The sequence below is a fragment of the Protobothrops mucrosquamatus genome, unplaced genomic scaffold (assembly GCF_001527695.2).
Source record: "Protobothrops mucrosquamatus isolate PMUCROS unplaced genomic scaffold, P.Mucros_1.0 scaffold2283, whole genome shotgun sequence".
Classification (NCBI taxonomy): domain Eukaryota; kingdom Metazoa; phylum Chordata; class Lepidosauria; order Squamata; family Viperidae; genus Protobothrops; species Protobothrops mucrosquamatus.
Window position 1 is genome coordinate 114,160 of NW_015388370.1, and position 15,830 is coordinate 129,989.

General features: G+C 46.1%; 1 protein-coding gene across 1 annotated transcript; it reads left to right on the forward strand.

The window, feature by feature from the left end:
- Positions 1–1,135: 1,135 nt before the first annotated feature.
- PRSS16 (serine protease 16) lies at positions 1,136–12,600 on the forward strand. The gene is made up of 12 exons (XM_015824586.1): positions 1,136–1,260; positions 4,531–4,721; positions 5,294–5,393; positions 5,924–6,053; positions 6,202–6,325; positions 6,794–6,871; positions 7,860–7,907; positions 8,596–8,868; positions 9,704–9,845; positions 10,679–10,858; positions 11,223–11,368; positions 12,234–12,600. Exons 1-12 carry the CDS (start codon positions 1,194–1,196, stop codon positions 12,282–12,284), a joined length of 1,530 nt encoding a protein of 509 aa, XP_015680072.1. The 5' UTR covers positions 1,136–1,193; the 3' UTR covers positions 12,285–12,600.
- The last annotated feature ends 3,230 nt before the right edge of the window (positions 12,601–15,830 follow it).

Genomic DNA, 15,830 nt, shown 5'->3' on the forward strand with positions numbered 1-15,830 from the left:
GTATAGGATACATCACTATATAAGATAGTAGACCACATAAATGTAATAAATTATGCATCAAATAGATCAACTAGCCTAGTTTAAAACTGATTGGGGAGTTGTGTTTGCTGTCTGAGTGCTTTGGGCCGAATCGGGGTTTATTTGAATGCAAATCTGGGTGGTTTGTAGGAAACCCCGCTCGCACCCCCCTGTTTGGAAGCCCCCTCCCCTTTCTCGCCTTGGGGAGGGGTCACCTCCACTGCATAAGCAATCTTTTTTAGGGCGCCTCTAAATTCGATATGTCAAAGTTTATCCTTTTGATCGCCATCCGGAGTCCCCTGGAGGTGGCGGCCCATAAATTGAAATAAATAACAAAACAATAACGATAATAATAATAATAATAATAATAATAATAATAATAATAATAATAATAATAATAATAATGACTCGATAGGTAGACAAAATGCCAAATCCAGCCTGAACATCTGGCTGACTGTGCGATGATCAATAACAACAACAACAACAACAACAACAACAACAACAATAATAATAATAATAATAATAATAATAATAATAATAATAATAATAATAATAATAATAATAATATTCGACATCCCCATCAGCGATCCTCGGCGGGAGTTTACCGCCGCGACGCTGCTGCCCCCTGGTGGTGAGAAAGTTTTCCGACTTCGCGGAACGAGGAACCGAGATTTTTCTCCGAGTTCCGCTTCAGGTCGTGGAAATGGTTCGCCTTTTACTAAAGATCAGCGGCTGAGCGTGTGAACGTGGCTTTCTCTGACGTGGCTAACCTTTTTCTCACGGCTTGATTTTTCTGATTAATTTTGTTGTCGTGGGTCCTCCATCCCTGNCCACACACACACATCCCTTGCCCCCTAGCATGTCCACACACACACACATCCCTTGCCCCCTAGCACGTCCACACACACATACACACACATCCCTTGCCCCTAGCACGTCCACACACACACCTTGCCCCCTGCCACGTACACACACACACACACACACACACACAACCCTTGCCCCCTAGCCCGTCCCTCTGCAAAGTGAGGAGGGCCAAGAGGCGGGGAGGGGCCGCCGGTCATGTGAGCGCGGCTTTTTCTTGCTGGGGCGAGCGCTTCAGTTTTGCTTCGCTTTGCTTCGTTTCGCTTTCTGCTCCGGATCTCGTTTTCTTCGGCTCCGGGCTGGGTTGGAAGATGCTGCCTCGGTTCCGCCTCTCCTGCGGGCTCCTCTTGGTTGCCCTGCTCGCTTTTGCTCACGCAGGTGAGTTTGGAAGTCTCTGGGTGGAAAAAAAAACAAAAACCGGCCGCTCGGATTACCGGGTGGCCTCCTTTCTCCTCTCCCGTTTGCTGGCTTCTGGTGGGGACGAGCAGGTTCCGGTTTCCCACAGGGGCCAGTTCGGTATTGGGGGGGGGATTTAAAGGCGGAGGGGGGGTCAGCATTCTTAATCACAGCCCCTTCCCAGCCAGATGATACTCAGTGGTAGACTGTACCAGCAAAGGAGGCTCAGTTTTGTGGTGGTAAAACCGCTTCCAGGATGCTAAATTACAGCCCCTTGCCCCATCAGGTGATATTCAGTGGTAGAGTGCACCGGCAAGCGGAGGCTCACTTCTACAGCGGTATTATTTATTAAATTTATCAGCTGCCGATCTCACCGTGGGGCTGTCTAGTAGGCAGTAAAAGCAAGGACACCTCAACTTTCGGGGTGCTTAAATGGGGCCCCCTGTCCTTCCTGGTGATATTCAGTGGTAGAATGCACCATCAAGGGGAGGCTCAGGTTTTCTACTTTGAAAAGCAGAGGGTCCTCCACTTCCAGCATGCTTAATTACAGATCTTGCCCCACCAGGTGAGATTCAGGGGTAGAATGCACCGGCAAGGGGAGGCTCAGTTTTGCAGTTGTAAAAGCATCCTCCGCTCCCTCCTATGTAGTGTGTGTGATTAATGGTAGACTGCTCCTGCATCTGAAGGTGTTACCCTGCTGCTGGGATGCCTTTTGCCTGACATTTCGAATCTTTGGTTAGTTGGAGGTTATTGGCTCCTTGGAGTCAGTCCTGGTGAGGCTGGGGCAAAGACATCATCCGGGACATTTGAGTGAAGTTGTGTGACGCAGTTTATTCTGAATTTATTTCTGCAGAATATAGGGAATCCTCGACTTACGACTGCAGTTGAGACCCAAATGCTGAGATAGTTCTTAAGTCAATTTTGCCCCGTTTTACGACCTTCCTTGCCACAGTTGTTTTAGCAAATCACTGCGGTTGTTAAGTTAACAACACGGTTGTTAAGTGAATCTGGCTTCCCCCGTTGCTTGTCAGGAGGTCACAAAAGGGGATCACGTGACCCCGGGGGACGCTGCAACCGTCGTAAATACGAGTCAGTTGCCAAGCATCCGAATTTTGATCACGTGACTCTGGGGATGCTTCAAGCAGCCGTGTGAGAAACGTCCATCAGTCACATTTTTCAGTGCTGTTGTAAACTTCAAACGGTCACTAAACCAAACCAATCGTCGTAACTTGAGGACTGGCTATATATTCTGAATTTCCTCCTGCAACAGTGGACCTGGCATTGATTTCTGCGCGATATATTCTGCATTTATTTGTGCACAAATCTATTTGGGATTTCCTCCCCAAGTATTTTGGGTTTATCTTGCCCAGTGGCCAGAGAAAAGAAAAATGAAGCTTGACTGTGGCTGATAAAATTTCTGAGTCGCTTTCAGGAAATGCAGTGACTTGTGATGCCCTTTTTTTTGCTGTCTCCAGCTTCTGAGAATTAAGAAGCCGGAACGAGTCGTCTTCGCTTCGCTCGGTTTCACTTCTGCAGAAGCAGCTTTAAAAAAGCATCTTCTTGCCTCTTCAAAAAACAAGGAACTACTTGTAAAAATGGCTTGGAATTGACTGGAAAGTTTCTTGTAACTACAAAAAAAAAGCCGCTTGAAATTCGAGAAAGGATTGATTCCCAGAGATGCAGAAAGACCCAACGGATGGATGCCTAAAGCTGGCCGCTTGCCGGAGGCAAATGTAACTAAAGCCTGCACATCCTGAATGCCCAAATACCTAAGCCACAATTAAACTATAGATCCGTGGTGGTGAACCTATGGCACGGGTGCCAGAGGCGGCACTCAGAGCCTTCTCTGTGGGCACGCATTCGGTCGCCCCAGTCCTAGGCCTTCAGCTGGGTTTTATAAAACCTTTTCGCTTTAGGCCTCCGCCGCCGTGTGCAAAAAAAAAAAAGGTTCAATCAATCAGTCAATTTCAACTTCTCGTGGGAAAAAAAAAGATCTTGGAAAGTTGGAATTGATTGATTGAACTTTTTAGTCCCACCCAGTCTGCCGTGACCACTGCAGCCACACCCACCCAATGGGCCACGCCCACCCGGCACCCGACGATACATAAGTGGGTTTTGGGTTGCAGTTTGGGCACTCGGTCTCTAAAAAGTTCGCCATCACTGCTATAGATAGTCCTTGACTTACAACAAGTGGGTTTGGTGACTGTTGGAAGTTATAACGGCGCTGAAAAAAGAGTCTTGGACCGTTTTTCGCTGTTGCAGCATCCCCATGGATCTAGATGCTTGGCAATTGACTCATATTTATTTTATTTTTTTTATAAATATTTTATTAGATTTTGTATAGGTAAGGAAAAGATAAGGTCAAAACGGGTATAGGGGGAATGGGAATAGGAATTTGGGGTAGGATAAAGGTAGGTACAATAATGGGGCGACACCCCATAATAATCCCAAGCTTTAACAAACAAGCTACGTCCGGATCTAAATGTTAAATAAACATAATTCATATAATACTAAACAATTATAAAGGTAGAATTAACTATAATCATATAACTAAAATTTGATAAATAAGTAAAATTCTTCTAAATAGTTATTCATACTTAAGAACTCATCAGCTAATTCTAATCGTCACCATTAGTATTTAAAGTCACTGGTAATACAGATGTCATTAATCTAAGAAAAAATAAAACTTAGTTAAAGATCTATCACTTATTCTATTCAATTTTAAAATTCAATTCAATTTTAAGTTCTGTTCATATTCTAACGTGTCTCTAACCATCGATAAAAATTTTTCCCAAGTTTTGAAATAAATTGAGGACAATTGACTCATATTTATGACGGTTGCCGTGTCCCGGGGTCACGTGATCCCCTTTTGCTCCTGACAAGCAAACTCAATGGGGAAGCCAAATTCACTTAACACCTATGTTTCTAACTTACCAGCTGCAGGGTTTCACTTAACGGTGCCAAGAAGTCATCAAATGGGGCAAAACCACTTAGCAACAGAAATGTTGGTCTCAGCTGCGGTTGTAAATTGAGTACTGCCTGTATGGTTTATTCATTGAACAAGCCTGGGATAACTGTCAGCTAATTCAGAAGGTAATTTCCCAGCTACCGTGGCTAAGAGACAGGGTTCAAACAAGCCAGCCATTGCATCCAACTGGAAACCACCTTGAGATAACTGAAGCATAGTGGAAAGTTATTTTTTTTAAAAAAAATCCTTTATTTTTTTTCCTCCCTCTGTTTTCCCTTTTTTAGGCAAACTTTTCTGGCTCTTCCGCCAGCATGTCGAGCAGCAGCGGGAGAAACAAACCGTGAAAGAAGTCCAGATTCGCTGGCAGCTGCACAGCCAAAGACCAGCGATGCTAAACAGGATCCCGGTTGAGGCGGGGCGCATCCCCCAGCCTCTGGACCACTTCAACCGGCAGGACAGACGTGTCTTTAACCAGGTGAAAAATGGCACTTGAGAACGGGCAGCGGTACACATGCAGGTCGGCCCTGCCTTGGTGGTGTTTCTCAACCGTGGCCGATTTAAGAAGAGTGGACTTCCGCTCCCAGAATTCCCCAGCCGTTGTGCTATTGAATGTTAAGAGGTGTGGATTTTCAACTCCCAGAATTCCCCATTCAGTGTGCTATTAAATATTAAGATATGTGGATTTTCAACTCCCAGAATTCCCCATTCAGTGTGCTATTAAATATTAAGATATGTGGATTTTCAAATCCCAGAATTCCCCATTCAGTGTGCTATTAAATATTAAGATATGTGGATTTTCAACTCCCAGAATTCCTCAGCCAGCACAATTCTGGGAGTTGAAGTCCACACATCTTAAAATTTAATCGCATGCTGAATGGGGAATTCTGGGAGTCCACAAATCTTAAAATTGCCCAGTTTTGGACACCCCCGCTGTATCGGATGCCAATTTGAGCAGTGCCCCGCTCTTAATTCTCAGCCTTGTGGCTTTTCTTGACTTCTGATTTTATATTGAATTGGTTTTCTTCCGTCTTTCTTTCCGAAATTCAGCGCTACTGGATTAATGAGCAATTGTGGCAACGTCCCACCGGCCCCGTTTTCCTCTACATTGGAGGGGAATCCACCCTCTCGCCGTTCTCCGTGTTGGCCGGTAAGTGAGTCGGGCTGAGCGGTGGCGACCACGTGGCCACGCTCCGGAGAGCAGCGTTCAGCTTGGCTTCGTCTCCCTGGGAAGGAGAGAAGCTGGGATGGGCAGCTGGGAAAATGCCCAGGGTCCTGGCTCTGCAAACTTCATCATCTCATTGTGGCCGCCATCTTGACTTTTTTGACTCCTTCCCTGGAGATCTCCCTACTGCCCGATAGAGGAGAGGCCTCATACAGGAGAAGCCTCATAGAATCATCATAGAGTTACCTGGGGTGTGGGAAGAAAAGACCTCTTCTTATGCCCAGTTCTCCTCTTCCTCCTTCCCCCACCCACTCTTCTGTCATTGATGACGTTACCTAGTTGGGTAATGAAATGTCTGCAGGAAAAGCACCAAGCTCAGAACCATGGACCCCCAGTTCTTCTTCTTCCTCCTCCTCCTCCTCCTCTTCTCCTTCCTCCTTTCTCCTTCCTCCTTCCTGCTCCTCCTCCTCCTCCTCCATCATTCATCACCCTGTTGCATTTTATTCTGATTTCAGGACATCATGTAGGTTTAGCCGAGAAGTACAAAGCCATGGTGGTGTCTTTGGAGCATCGCTTCTACGGGACCAGCCTTAACCCTGATAGTTTGCAGGATGAAAACCTTCAGTTCTTGTCTAGCCAGCAAGCGTAAGTGGCCCCAGAGCTACCAATTTTCACTTGAGGGGGTGGGCAACATCCTCATTCTGGAATTTACTAGACCGTTTAGACCAGTGTTTGCCAACGTTAGCAACTTTTAAGATGTGAGATATGAGGACTTCAACCTTCTTCTTTTCAGTCTGTCTGATCTGGTTGCCTTCCGCCATTTTATCACCCAGAAGTACAACTTGAGAGCGAATCACACCTGGATCTGCTTTGGAGGCTCATATCCTGGTTCCTTGGCCGCCTGGTTTAGGCTTAAGGTAGGATCTGGAAGTACTTTGGCCACCTAATGAGAAGGAAGGACTCACTGGAGAAGGGCCTGATGCTGGGAAAGATGGAGGGCAAGAGAAGAAGGGGACGACAGAGAATGAGGTGGCTGGATGGAGTCACTGAAGCAGCAGGCGTGAGCTTCAACGGACTCCAGAAGATGGTAGAGGACAGAAAGGCCTGGAGGAACGTTGTCCATGGGGTCGCGATGGGTCAGACACGACTTTGCAACTAACAACAAGAAGGATCTTCTTGCAAAAATTGGAGTATTGAAGGGGGGGCACTTTAATGCCTTCTTCTGCACGTCAGAAACAGGGTTTAATGGAGGTCACGGGCCAGAGAAACCAAGTTAGTTTGAAGGCCATCTCTCTTCCCTTACCAAGGGTCCCATAATCCTACAGGGAAAATATTTTTCCGTTTCTTTCTTGACCTTCCTTCCTTCCTTCCTTTCTTCCTTACAGTTTCCCCACTTGGTCTTCGCTGCCGTCGCGTCTTCTGCTCCAGTTCGAGCCGAGATGGATTTCACAGGCTACAACAAGGTCAGCTTTTGGCCGGGGGAGCCAAAATGACCTCTGAATTTCGAGACGATCGTTGGGAGATTAAACCCAGCTCGTCACAAATAAGCAGACAGATTTGTTTGCCGAATTTGCTAAAAAAAAAAAAAAAGGCAAAAATATGGAGTTTTCTAAATTGGAAGAGAGAAAGGAGGAAAAAAGCAAGCACAATCATTGAGTTCTCTGTGTAGTTGTTTTTGTCTTGGCCACTTTAAGATGGGTGGACTTCAACTCCCAGAATTCCCCAGCCAGCAACACTAGCTGGAGAATTCTGGGAGTTGAAATCCACACATTTTAAGCTTAAACCAGAGATAGGCAACCTTGGCTCTTTTATGACTCGTGGACTTCAACTCCCAGAATTCCTGAGCCAGCATGGGGGAACTATGGCCCCTTCATGACTGGTGGACTTCAACTCCCAGAATTCCTCAGCCAGCATGAGGGAAACTTTGGCCCCTTCATGACTCGTGGACTTCAACTCCCAGAATTCCTCAGCCAGCATGAGGGAAACTTTGGCCCCTTCATGACTCGTGGACTTCAACCCCCAGAATTCCTGAGCCAGCATGGCTCAGCTTGGAAACCTCTCCCTTTCCCCTCAGCATGGCTGGCTCAGGAATTCTGGGAGTTGAAGTCCACGAGTCATAAAAGAGCCAAGGTTGCCTACCCCTGGCTTAAACGCTGAGCTGTGCGTTGCTTGCACCGTGAAAGATTTGCCTACATATTTCATGGAAGGAAAGAAAATCGGGGCTTTCCGCTTTGTAGGAGGAAAAAGAGAGAAGGAAAGCAGCCTGGTTCCTGGCACAAATTTAGCTCTTATCTTTTTTTTTTAACACAATGGTTAACCATTGTGGCCAGGGAAAGTCTGTTGTGAAACCTTTCACTCCAGATTGAAGCTGCAATATTTTAGAAAGAAGCTGGGTCACACGTTGGAGAGATCCCATCAATGTCATTTTTCCTTTCGCTTCCATTTCTTTAGGTTGTCGCTGCGAGTCTCTCAAATCCAGTGGTCGGAGGTTCCACAGAGGTCAGTTCCCTTAAAAGAACATTTTTAAAACAAAATCGTTTTAAAAAGGGTTGTAAAGTAAGAACAATACAAATATAAGGAAAAAGAAAATAAAGTACAAGCGATAGGAAGGAAGGAAGGAAGGAAGGAAGGGAAGAGGGAAGAAAAAGAAGGAATCGTTCTATTGGGGAGATAGGCTGCATATAAAAGAAGGAAGGAAAAGGGAAGGAGGGAGGGAGGGAGGAGGGAAAACAAGAATAGAGGCAGGGAGGATGGAAGGAAGGAAAGGAAGGAAGGAAACCGAGACCAGACTTCTTTAATTGCATTCGCACATGCAATTTCAACGGGGGTATTTGCAGGAGTGTCCAAATTAACAAGAGGGTGCATATGGTGTTGAAGCCTTGTCCTCCAACCACAGAACCCCCTGAGCATTTGAACCCAGAACCCAGACCTCTTGGTTTGGTAGCTCAGCGCAATGGCTTCACAGACTTCCTGAACCCAAACATATCTAGAAACTCACCATTAAGCAATGCATACTTGACAGTGTGTGGATCTCAATTTTTTTTTTTTTACCCCTCTTAACTCCACGTGCATTTCCCCACTGTGCTACAAATCTGGAGTTCCTGCTCCCTAACTCTGAATGTCCCCCTACTTCCAAGGACCCTCCTAACTCTGGTTGGGGGTGGGGCTTCTCTACTTTCTCCCCCAGTGCCTGCAAAGAGTGAGAGAGGCCTTCGCTTCCGTGGACAGCATGGTGCGTGCCGGGTGGCTGGCAAAACTCGGCATAGATTTTCACTCCTGCAGCCCGTTGCAAGGGGACAGGGACTGCCAAGCGTTGGTCACCAACCTGGCCGACATCTTCATGGGAGTCGTGCAGTACAACAATGCCATAATCCCATGGAGCAGCGTGAGAAGCATCTGCAGCATCATGACCAACAGCAGCATCGGCTCCCCGTATCGGAGACTCATTGTCACCAATCTCGTAAGGCATTTGTTTTTCTGACGGGGACACCACAGAGAAGGCCCTGCCTAGGTTCCTGACTGGTGATCCCAATGGAACCAGTGATGAGTGCCGGTGGTGAGACTCAGCTAGCTCTAGGCACCAGGCTAGAAACCAGGAGACTGGGAGTTCTAGTCCCGCCTTAGCCATGAAAGCCAGCTGGGTGATCCTGAGCCAGTCACCAGGAGACTGGGAGTTCTAGTCCCACCTTAAAGCCAGCTGGGTGATCCTGGGCCAGTCACCAGGAGACTGGGAGTTCTAGTCCCACCTTAGCCATGAAAGCCAGCTGGGTGACTTTGGGCCCATCTCCAGGAGACTGGAAGTTCTAGTCCCACCTTAGCCATGAAAGCCAACTGGGTGATCCTGGGCCAGTCACCAGGAGACTGGGAGTTCTAGTCCCACCTTAGCCATGAAAGCCAGTTGGGTGATCCTGGCCCAGTCACCAGGAGACTGGGAGTTCTAGTCCCGCCTTAGCCACGAAAGCCAGTTGGGTGATCCTGGGCCAGTCACCAGGAGACTGGGAGTTCTAGTCCCACCTTAGCCATGAAAGCCAGCTGGGTGACTTTCGGCGAGTCACTCTCAGCCCACTCCCGCTCACAGGATTGTGGTTGTGTGGAAAAGAGGAAGAGAAAAGTGTGTGGGGCTACGTTCTCCCCCTTCAGTTATTTGTCCAAATAAACAAGGCGGGATGCCAATGAAATAAATAAATAAACCCGGAGCGTGCCGAATTCGCCGGTTCCTATGGGATAGGCAGAAGAGGCAGAGTTCCAACAGGCCTTAAGTAAGCAGGATCTTTTGCTTATCTTATTTGGGGTAGCTAATTCTGGACCAGAACGGCATGCCGTGTTTGGAGAACTCTCACGAGGAAATTCTAGAGGAATTACGCAATACCAGCATTGGGACGTCGGGTATAGGTATAAGACAGTGGTACTTCCAGACCTGCACGGAATTTGGCTATTGTAAGTGAGCATTCAAAGAACGCTGACCTTTCCCCATCCTTACTTGCTATCCTTCGCCATCCCATTTGAGCTCCTCAAAGTTCAGCCGAAAAGTCTGTTTCCAATGTGCTTGTGGCTGCCCCCTCCTCTCTCCCCTCCCCTGAAAAAGCTGGAGGTTGATCTTGAACCACGAAGCAACATTTTGCTTTTTGCTTGCTTTTTTGCAAGGACAGAAAATGAGGTTCAGAATATCAAGAGAGTTGGAAGGGACCTTGGAGGTCTTCTAGTCCAACCCACAGCTCAAGCAGGAAACCCTATATACCGTTTCAGACAAATGGCTGTCCAATCTCTTCTTTAAAACCTTCCCACAACTTTTGGAGGGAAGCTGTTCCATTAATTAATTGTTCTCACTGTCAGGAAATTTCTCCTTAGTTTTAGGTTGTTTCTCTCCTTGATTAGTTTCCATCTGCTGCTTCTTGTCCTGCCTTCAGGCGCTTTGGAGAATAGGTGGACCCCCTCTTCTTTGTGGCAGCCCCCCAAATATTGGAACACTATCATGTCACCCCTTAGTCCTTCTTTTCATTAAACTAGACATATCCAATTCCAGCAACCGTTCTTTATATGTTTCAGCCTCCAGTCCCCTAATCATCTTTGTTGCTCTTCTCTGCACTCTTTCTAGAGTCTCAATATCTTTTTTATATTGTGGTGATCAAAACTGGAGGCAATATTCCAAGTGTGGCTTTACCAAGGCCTTGTAAAGTGGCATTAACACTTTGCCAGATCTTGTTCTATCCCTCTGTTAGTGCATCTGCATGATAAATCTCATTTCAAAACTGCTTTTCCTCCCATTTTAGACCAGACCTGCGAGGACTCACACTGCCCCTTCTCTCCCCGAATGAACTTGGCCTACCAGTTAGATATCTGCGCTCAAGTCTTCAACATCTCCTATCGCAACGTGAGCGAAGCCGTGTCTTTCACCAACGACTATTACGGGGCCGACCATCCCAAAGCCAGCCAAGTCCTTTTCGTTAACGGTATGAGGATGACGACCTCTGCTTTTAAAAAGCTAGGTGGGATTTGGAACCGTGGAACCTTAGGAGAGGAGACCACTAGGAAATCCTAAGAAGGTTGAAAAACCCTTCTGACAAGTCATGGCGACGTGGACACCGAGATGGATGTGAAGTTAGCAGCGGCCAAACTTGATCTAGAGTGGATTTTATTTTGCCGAGAATGGAAAACACACCGGCTCTCTAATAAAGGAGAATATTGGTAGTTCAGGGTTGACACGAGGGGTCCTTGGTGCTCTCTAAGCTGGCTTGTTTTCTTGCAGACGTTACATTGCCCTAACTAGGTAGCATCGTCAGATTTCTTCCCTTTTTTCCCCCCAATCTTTCGTAGGCGACATTGATCCTTGGCATGCGCTGAGCGTCCTCACGAACGAGTCCGCTTCAGAACCGGCCATTTTAATCAATGGCACTTCGCACTGTGCCAACATGGGCTCACCCTCAGCCAGCGACCCTTGGCCCCTCATCCAGGCCAGAAAGGTGAGACTGGCGAAAGAGGCTGAAGCAAACAGATGGAGGGGGTGGTGGTCAGGGGGTGGGTGGGTGGAAAATGCAGCGGGGGGCATCATAAATGAACAAAATAAATAATCAGCCCGAAATCTAGGCCCTTGTGAGGCGCACCCATCAATTTGAGGCAACGTAAACCTTTTCCAAATAAAAATAAGTAACAATGAAGTGATTCAAATGGTTCACACCGGCTAGAAACTGGGAAGCTGAGAGTTCTAGTTCTACATCAGGCATGAAAGCCAGCTGGATGGCTTTGGTCCAATAAAAAGAAGACCCTGGTTGTAGTCCCGCCTTTAGGCACAAAAGCCGGCTGGGTGACTTTGGGCCAATCACCAGGAGACGGTGAGTTCTAGTTCTGCCTTAGGCCTGAAAACCAGCTGGGTGACTTTGGGCCAATCACCAGGAGACGGTGAGTTCTAGTTCTGCCTTAGGCCTGAAAACCAGCTGGGTGACTTTGGGCCAATCACCAGGAGACGGTGAGTTCTAGTTCTGCCTTAGGCCTGAAAACCAGCTGGGTGACTTTGGGCCAATCACCAGGAGACGGTGAGTTCTAGTCCCGCCTTAGGCATGAAAGCCAGGTGAGTTTGGGCCAATCACTCTCTCTCAGCCCAAGCCACCTCACAGGGTTGTTGTTTTGGGCAAAAGAGGAAGAAGAAGGAGTATTCAATATATTTTACAGCCTTGAGTTATTTACAAAAAGACTAAAGGCCTGATCAAAGCGAATAACAGAAAAAACAAATAAGAACAGAAGACTGGCAAAGAAGCAGCTGAGAAGACACACTAGTGCTTCTTTGAAGTTAATAAAATTTGCTTTTTTTTCTTCTCTTTCTTTCTTTAGCAAATTACCTCCTGGGTTGGCAAATGGCTGAATTTAGCAAAAAATCACTGAAACACCCAAGAAAGAAAGAAAAAGACGCTGGGGAGCGTTTTGTGTAGCTAGAGACACGAAGCAAAGCTGTTTGGACTCTTCTTCACGTACAGACTTTTACAAAATCCCTTCGCCACACACCAAAGCTACCTCTTTCGCCACTGTGGCTTGCTTTTTAACATTGTTTTTTTTAACGCGCTGCTTCCCAATTGCACATTTTTTTAAAATGAAGATTTGATGAGGCCCGTTGATCTCGGCTGACTCAGCCTGCGGCACGAAGCCTTCCTTCGAATCATGTGAACCCGGCCTCTTGGGACATAACCTACATTTATAACAATAAAAAAATAAATTTGATAAACCGTAGTTAAGCGTAGCTGGTGGAGGAGGGGGGGGATGAATCTGTGACCCTGATCGTTGTGAAGTCACTTGCCAGTGAAGTCACAAGTCCTTAGGAAAGGAGGCCAGAGAGGAAACTGCTGTTTTTAAAAAAAAATTAGTGGCCTCGTGGCGCTTGGGATAGAAAGAAATTTAGAAATTTCGGTGGGAACGGACAGTCAGACAGACCGGCAAGGATCTAGGACAGGGGTAGGCAACCTTGGCTCTTTTATGACTCGTGGACTTCAACTCCCAGAATACCTGAGCCAGCATGGCTGAGCTTGGAAACCTCTCCCTTTCTCCTCAGCATGGCTGGCTCAGGAATTCTGGGAGTTGAAGTCCACCAGTCATAAAAGAGCCAAGGTTGCCTACCCCTGATCTAGGATCTGTTGCAGTGCCTCAAAATAATGATATAGAGTTATAGTAATGGAGAATTTGGGGATCCCTTACTTGCTCGTTTTCCAAATTTAGCCTGTAAAGAAGAATTCACACACAAACACATAAACACATGTAGTCCTCAACGGCCACAACTGAGCCTGGCACTTCTGTTACGTGAGACATCTGTTAAGTGAGTTTTGCCCCATTTTACGACCTTTCTTGCTACAGGTATTAAGTGAGTCACTGAAGTGGATAAGTGAGTAACCCAATTGTTAAGTAAATCGGGCTTCGCTGTTGACTTTGCTTGTCAGAAGATTGCAAAAGGGGAATCAGATGACCTAGAAACATGGCAACAGTCGTAAGTATGAACCAGTGGCCAAGCATCTGGATTTTGATCACATGATCGTGGGGATGCTGCAAAGATAACTGAAAAACGGTCATGAATAGAATAGAATTAGAATAGAATTAGAATTGGAATAGAATAAATAGAATAAGAATAGAATAGTATAAGAATAGAGTAGAATAGAATAAATACAGAACAGTAGAATAGAATAAATACAGAATAGAGTAGAATAGAATAGAATAAATACAGAATAGAGTAGAATAGAATAAATACAGAATAAAGTAGAATAGAATAGAATAAATACAGAATAGAGTAGAATAGAATAGAACTAGAATAGAATAAATATAGAAGAGAAGAGAAGAGAATTAGAATAGCAGAGTTGGAAGGGACCTTGGAGGTCTTCTAGTCCAACCCTCCACTCAGGTGGGAGAACCTATACTATCTCAAACTAGTGACTGTCCAATTCTTCTTAAAAACCTCCAGTGATAGAGCGCCCACGATTTCTGGAAGCAAGCTGTTCCACTGATTAATTGTTCTAAGTTAATTGGTTAACTGGTTACTTGTCATAAGTTCACTTTTTTCAGTGCCGTTGTAACTTTGAACGGTCACTAAACGTACTGCTGTAAGTCCAGGACTGCCTGTAGATCGCTCGGAGTCGCCTTTTGCCCAGCGAGTTCAAAGAGGCAGCTGCCTTTTCCAGGTGGTTAAATGTCAATGGAGATTCTCCAGGTCCTGGTTGTCCCAAAGGTGCTTTTTCTCAAGAGGCAACTGGACTTACTTCCTTGTTTTTCTTTAAAGGCGTTTCGCTTCTGGTCCCAGAAGCTTCTTCAGCGGATAAGAAGCGAAGCGTCTTCGAAGGAAAACAAAAAAGTCCAGTTGCCTCTTCAAAAAGCACCTTGGAGATTTTCAGATGGTTAGTTCAAAAGCTTCACGCTGGCTCTGCCCCGTTGCTTTCCTGTCTCCGGCGTGGTTGGGGTCTTCTTCTCCTGCCAGCTGCTCCTTTGAGAAGGTCACCATCTCCTGATGTAACTCACTGAGATCCTGGATTTCCAGGGCAAGGAAGTAAAGCTGACGAAAAAGGCCCAGGTCACTCCTTCGTAGACCCAGCTGGAGGGGAAGGGGGGGTTAACAAACAGAACAGCTTTTATTATTCACCATGATAGCTGTGTTCCAATATCTCAGGGGCTACCCCAAAGAAGAGGGAGTCAAGCTATTCACCAAAGCGCCTGAAGGCAGGACGAGAAGCAACGGATGGAAACTAATCAAAGAGAGAAGCAACCTAGAACTAAGGAGAAACTTCCTGACAGTTAGAACAATTAACCAGTGGAACAACCTGCCTCCAGAAGCGGTGAATGCTCCAACACTGGAAGTTTTTAAGAAGAGACTGGACAGCCCTTTGTCTGAAATGGTGTAGGGTTTCCTGCCTGAGCAGGGGGTTGGACTAGATGACCTCCAAGGTCCCTTCCAACTTATTATTATTATTATTATTATTATTATTATTATTATTATTATTATTAAGAGCAACAAAGATTATTAGAGGACTGGAGGCTAAAACATATAAGGAATGGTTGCAGGAATTGGGTATGTCTAGTTTAATGAAGAGAAGGATGAGGGGGGACATGATAGCAGTCTTCCAGTATTTGGGGGGCTGCCCCAAAGAAGAGGGAGTCAAGCTATTCTCCAAAGCGCCTGAGGGCAGGACAAGAAGCAACAAGATGGAAACTAATCAAGGAGAGAAGCAACCCAGAACTAAGGCGAAATTTCCTGATAATTAAAACAATTAACCAGTAGAACAACCTGCCTCCAGAAGCTCCAACACTGGAAGTTTTAAAGAAGAGACTGGATAGCCATTTGTCCGAAATGGGATAGGGTTTCCTGCCTGAGCAGGGGGTTGGACTGGATGACCTCCAAGGTCCCTTCCAACTTTATGATGATGACGATTATTATTGTTACCAAGGACCATGATGTTTTTGGGGAGTTCATCTCTGGATGGGGCAGGAAACTGTCAATCTGGATAAGGACTATATCCAGATAAAAACAGGGATATTTGGCACAGTCCCTTTACCGTCTTCCACTTTGTTTCAGTTAATGAACAGACTTGAATAATGGGCCCTATTCCCTCCCCCCCCAAAAAAAAAATAAATAAATGAAATTTAATGTGGAGAAAAGCAAGGTTTTACACCTGGGCAGGAAAAACCAAAGGTACAAGTACAGACTAGGCAAAACCTGGCTCAAAAACAGGAACTGGGAGAAGGGACCTTGGCGTCCTAGTGGACGATCACTTAAACCTGAGCCAGCCGTGTGTGGCAGCAGCCAAAAAAGCTAACACAATCCTTGGTTGTATAAACAGGCATAGGATCGAAATCACGTGATGTATTAGTACCGTTTTATAAAGCCCTAGTAAGACCACGCCTGGAATACGGCATCCAGTTTCGGTCCCCACATTACAAAAAAGATGTTGAGACTTTGCA

Coding starts and splice junctions, on each gene's coding strand:
- PRSS16 (XM_015824586.1), top strand. CDS start 1,194: ATGCTGCCTCGGTTCCGCCTCTCCTGCGGGCTCCTCTTGGTTGCCCTG. Junction 1,261..4,530: donor GCTCGCTTTTGCTCACGCAG/GTGAGTTTGGAA, acceptor TCCCTTTTTTAG/GCAAACTTTTCTGGCTCTTC. Junction 6,326..6,793: donor CCGCCTGGTTTAGGCTTAAG/GTAGGATCTGGA, acceptor TCTTCCTTACAG/TTTCCCCACTTGGTCTTCGC.